At 43.7% G+C, this 4964-nt stretch overlaps 1 protein-coding gene across 1 annotated transcript; it reads left to right on the top strand.

Annotated features, from left to right (window-relative positions):
• The first annotated feature begins 350 nt into the window (after nucleotides 1-350).
• Nucleotides 351-4433, top strand: LOC149212584 (TMV resistance protein N-like). Its single transcript, XM_089390626.1, has 4 exons — nucleotides 351-967; nucleotides 1070-2153; nucleotides 2279-2542; nucleotides 2682-4433. Exons 1-4 carry the CDS (start codon nucleotides 351-353, stop codon nucleotides 4269-4271), a joined length of 3555 nt encoding a protein of 1184 aa, XP_089246752.1. The 3' UTR covers nucleotides 4272-4433.
• Nucleotides 4434-4964: the final 531 nt, after the last annotated feature.

Consider the following 4964-nt stretch of genomic DNA (forward strand, 5'->3'; position numbering starts at 1 on the left):
TGCATAATACCCTAGCCTGAATACCAAAGATGCTTAAACAAAATACTACATTAAACTAAATTTCCCACCATTTTGCTCAGCAATTTCCTTCCACTTTCTTAAAATTATAAAATTATAAAATCAATTTCTATGCCACTGTCATGGTGACTAGTAACTTGGGGTAACTCTGTTTGCTGAGCGATATAAGAAACCTAGAAGTCTATCTGATTTAAGAGCGGTTTTAACTTAGTGTAAGAGAAAGCCACAGAGGCCGAGTGACTAGTGGTAACTTGGGTTATCTTCCGGTAGCCAATTTGCACTTGTTCTGAGATCAACCAGAGGATTGCGTAATTCCAATCTGTGAATATAGTATGGCATCCTCATCCACCTCTTATGCCAACGAAAATTACAATGTGTTTGATATTTTTATTAATCATCGCGGTCCAGATTGCAAGAAACCCTTTGCCACCGATCTCTACAATCGCCTTTGCAAACACGGTCTCAGACCATTTTTGGACATTGAAGAATTGCGAGAGGGAGATGGCCTCACTTGTCAAATCGAAGGCGCTATTCGAACAGCCTCCGTTCACATTGCTATTTTCTCTCCCCGATATGCAGAATCGGTGTGGTGTTTGAAAGAACTCGTATTGATGTTGAAGTCGAAGGCACCTATCATTCCTGTTTTCTACCATGTGCAGCCATCAGAACTTCGTTGGACGCAGCGCGAAACTGGACTCTATGCTAGAGTCTTGCGCATGCTCCCGTGGGTTTTTCGCATGCTCCCGTGGTTTCTTCGCATGCTCTGCTCTACGAGGGGCGAAAATGGTGTGTATGCTCGATCCCTGCGCGAGCTTGGAGAAAAGAAAACAATCCACCGTCAAACTGGTAAAAAAGAGCCGCGATATGACCCCAACATTATTAAAGAGTGGAAGGACGCTCTTTTTAATGTTGCAGACATAAGCGGTTTTGACCTGGAATCTTATAATGGGTGAGAACTGCACTCCATTCTCTCTGTCAGTCTTAACTTTAATTTGCTAGTATTAGATTTATTGCATTTCTGACTCGCAATTGTATTCTGGATATTGTTTAGTGACGAGCAGCAGCTCCTGGAAAAGATCGTGGAAGGAGTCTTAAAAAGAGTTCCAAGAAAGCTCCACGTTTCCAAATATCCAATCGCTTTGGAACAGAAAATTGAAGATTTTGAAAGGGAAATGTGTTTGCAGCAGCAAAGCGAGCAGACCAGAGTTATAGGAATTGTAGGACTTGGAGGGGTTGGTAAAACAACCCTCGCAAAAGAAATATTTAACCGTCGGAGATCACATTTCAATAGATCTTGTTTTTTATTTGATGTTAGAGACAAACCTTTAATTTCGTTGCAGAGTCAGCTTCTTAAGGACTTGGCTCAATGGAATGAGCAGATAAAAAGCATCGATGAAGGTATAGAGATGCTCAGAAGGTATCTCGCAGCGTCTAAAGCTATCATCATTTTAGATGATGTAGATGATATTAAGCAAATGGATGCATTACTTTCACCAGCTCTGTATGTCCTTCCTTCCGGTAGCTTGATTTTAGTTACCTCTCGTAATATGGATGTTCTTATAAGAGGGGGAATTGTAGAGTCGTGCATATACAAGCTCACAGGACTGGATCCGCAACAGTCGAAAGAGCTCTTCTGCTCTCACGCCTTTGGCAAATCTTTTGCAGATGTGGGTTTTGAAGAAGTAGTTGATCTGTTTTTGAAAACCTGCGATGGATTGCCGCTATCTCTCACGGTGCTTGGGGCGCATCTCCATGGTGAAAAACATTTGAAGTATTGGCATGCCCAATTCCGCAAAATCTCCAAAGCACTTCCCACGGATATCCAAAGCCGACTCAGAATTAGCTATGACGGTCTGGAGGAAGAGGAGAAGCACATATTCTTAGACATTGCTTGTTTCTTTCTACACAAAGACAGAGATACAGCGATAAGAATATGGGACGGATCTGGCTGGGAAGGAGAGCTGGGTTTTCGGAATCTACAAAACAGGTGTCTCGTAGAGGTAAGCGACAACAATCAAGTAAGAATGCACGACCACCTCAGGGATATGGGGAGAGAGCTGGCGGAGAAAGAGCCTCCAGACTCTTGGCGTCGTATTTGGCATCCAACTGGCAACCTTCTTTATCAGCACTCACCTGTACGTATTTTGAAGCTCTAGAGTGACACTGAAAATAATGTTCTCCTATCAAATTTGCTGTGAATTGTCTGTAAATTTTGAGTTTATCATCTAATTTGCATAAACATCGATCAATCGTGTTTTAGGTGCGTGGAGTTAGCATTGGCCCGGAATGGTCTCCACAACAGTCCAAAAGCCTTGTGGATCTAACGGGCAGGTTGCAGCTTCTTGAGGCTGAAGGTGATTGTGTGGAAAGCATATTGAATGTTGCTCAGCCACCAGAGCTAATATGGCTCCACTGGATTAACTGTCCGTACTCCTCCCTGCCTTCATGGATTTTAATGAAAAATTTAAGAGTTTTACAAATAAAGGGGACGGAGTTTGAAACAATCTGGGCAGATGAATGCCAGGTAATTATGTGATTTTGTTTTCTGTCTACAGTTTTGCATTTTTCAATTGACCTTTATTATAAAAATTTACTTGCTCTAGCACAATATACAGAAATTGTGCCATCTAGTGTCAAGCCCAATTTAAAATATGAAATTGCAGGCACCTGTGCAGATTAGGGAGTTGGAAATTGATGGTCGCGTTCTCAATATCCCAAAGTCCATTGAAAGGTTGAATTATGTCGAAAAAATTGTCTTGCACAACAGCGGATATGAATCGGTTGGTCTGAATATCTTGCCAGATGAATTTTGTCGTCTGCAGTCCTTGAATTACTTGAAGTTATTGGGTTGTTCAGAGATTAAGTCGCTGCCAGCTTCCTTTGGCAACTTAAAGAACCTCCAAACTCTCGACTTGTCCTTCTGCTCCCAGCTGCAGAGGCTCCCAGATTCCCTTGGCGGGTTGACGAGCCTCCAAACTCTCCAGGTGTTCTACTGCTCCGAGCTGCAGAGCCTACCAGAATCACTTGGCGGGTTGACCAGCCTCCAAACTCTCGGCTTGTACGGCTGCTCCGAGCTGCAGAGCCTACCAGAATCACTTGGCGGGTTGACCAGCCTCCAAACTCTCGGCTTGTACGGCTGCTCCCAACTGCACAGCCTACCAGAATCACTTGGCGGGTTGACAAGCCTCCAAACTCTCAAGTTGGACGGCTGCTCCCAGCTGCAGAGCCTACCAGAATCACTTGGCGGGTTGACGAGCCTCCAAACTTTTTTCTTGGGCGGCTGCTCCCAACTGCAAAGCCTACCAGAATCACTTGGTGGGTTGATGAGCCTCCAAACTCTCAAGTTAGACGGCCGCCCCCAGCTGCAGAGCCTACCAGAATCACTTGGCGGGTTGACGAACCTCCAAATTCTCAAATTGGATGGCTGCTCCAAGCTGCAGAGCCTACCAGAATCACTTGGCAGGTTGACGAGCCTCCAAATTCTCAAGTTGGATGGCTGCTCCCAGCTGCAGAGCCTACCAGAATCACTTGGCGGATTGATCAGCCTCAAAACTCTCCGCTTATACGGCTTCTCCCAGCTGCAGAGCCTACCAGAATCACTTGGCTGGTTGACCAGCCTCAAAACTCTCCGCTTGCACAGCTGCTCCCAGCTGCAGAGCCTACCAGAATCACTTGGCGGTTTGACGAGCCTCCAAACTCTCAACTTGTACAGCTGCTCCCAGCTGCAGAGCCTACCAGAATCACTTGGCTATTTGACGAGCCTCCAAACTCTTCTCTTGGACGGTTGCTCCCAGCTGCAGAGCCTACCAGAATCACTTGGTGGGTTGACGAGCCTCCAAACTCTCAAGTTGGACAGCTGCTCCCAGCTGCAAAGCCTGCCAAAATCACTTGGCGGGTTGACGAGGCTCCAAACTCTCCGCATGGACGGCTGCTCCCAGCTGCAGAGCCTACCAGAATCACTTGGCGGGTTGACGGAGCTTCAAACGCTGAACATTGACGGGTGCATGGAATTGGAAGAGCTGCCATGTATTGAAACGCTGGTATCTCTGCAGCGGTTGGCTGCACGTAAGTGTTTCAAACTGAAGATTATACAGGGTTTGGCGCAGTTGACAGAGCTTCAATTGCTCGATGTTAGGGAGTGCTCTGAGTTAGAACACCTGGCAGGTCTTGAACATTTGGAGTCGTTGGACACACTTTATGCCTTTGGATGTCCAAAACTGCAGTCGGGTGAGTCCAAAACTGCAGTGGGGTGAGGGAGTAGATGAGGAATTACAGCAAAGATTGAAGGAAGACTTCATCGTATGAAAATAATATTTATTATGATGGCCATTCACACTCCCAATGATGACGGTTTTAAGGATCTTTTTGGCAATTCTAAATTTTGGTTCAATTGGTTTAAATCCCGTTCGAATCCCTAAGAGTTTTCTGTTTATCATTCTCTTTTTCTGTGTATCATTTATTGAGTTGTAAGGATAGGAAGATTCACATTTATTTGATTTATTTGATTTTATGATATGTATTTTCAGCGGGAGTTTTTTTTAGTGTGATTTTTTTGGAAGTTTTTATGGTGGGTTTTTTGGTCAAATTTTTTTCAAATTCACAGTAATTTATTGAAATCTCAAGCTTGATAGGTAATCCTGTGCAATCTAAGTGCTCTAACAGTTTTCACTGAATCTATAAATACAGTCAAAAAAACTAGTTTAAATAATACAAATCAAAATTTCACTTCAAATTTTTCCACTAAATTAACACCAAAAAATCCAAAAAAATTATACTAAAAACAAACCTTTTCAATATCAAAGTTGGCTGTATATTTTTCAACATCTTGTAATTGCTTTACAGTGCCGGTGATTCTTCATTCCATAGATAAAGGTATGTCATTTTAAGTGGTTTTCTTGTATGGTTGTGGATGACATGAACGGCGACCGGGTAGGATTGTAATTTTT

This window comes from Pinus tabuliformis, chromosome 1_1, assembly GCF_031772625.1.
Source record: "Pinus tabuliformis cultivar Carrire ecotype Pingquan chromosome 1_1, CPIR1, whole genome shotgun sequence".
Classification (NCBI taxonomy): domain Eukaryota; kingdom Viridiplantae; phylum Streptophyta; class Pinopsida; order Pinales; family Pinaceae; genus Pinus; species Pinus tabuliformis.

Excerpts from the sequence above, each read along its gene's own strand:
- LOC149212584 (XM_089390626.1), top strand. The coding sequence starts at position 351 with ATGGCATCCTCATCCACCTCTTATGCCAACGAAAATTACAATGTGTTT. Across the intron at positions 968-1,069 it reads GACCTGGAATCTTATAATGG|TGACGAGCAGCAGCTCCTGG; the intron begins GTGAGAACTGCA and ends GATATTGTTTAG. Across the intron at positions 2,154-2,278 it reads TTCTTTATCAGCACTCACCT|GTGCGTGGAGTTAGCATTGG; the intron begins GTACGTATTTTG and ends ATCGTGTTTTAG.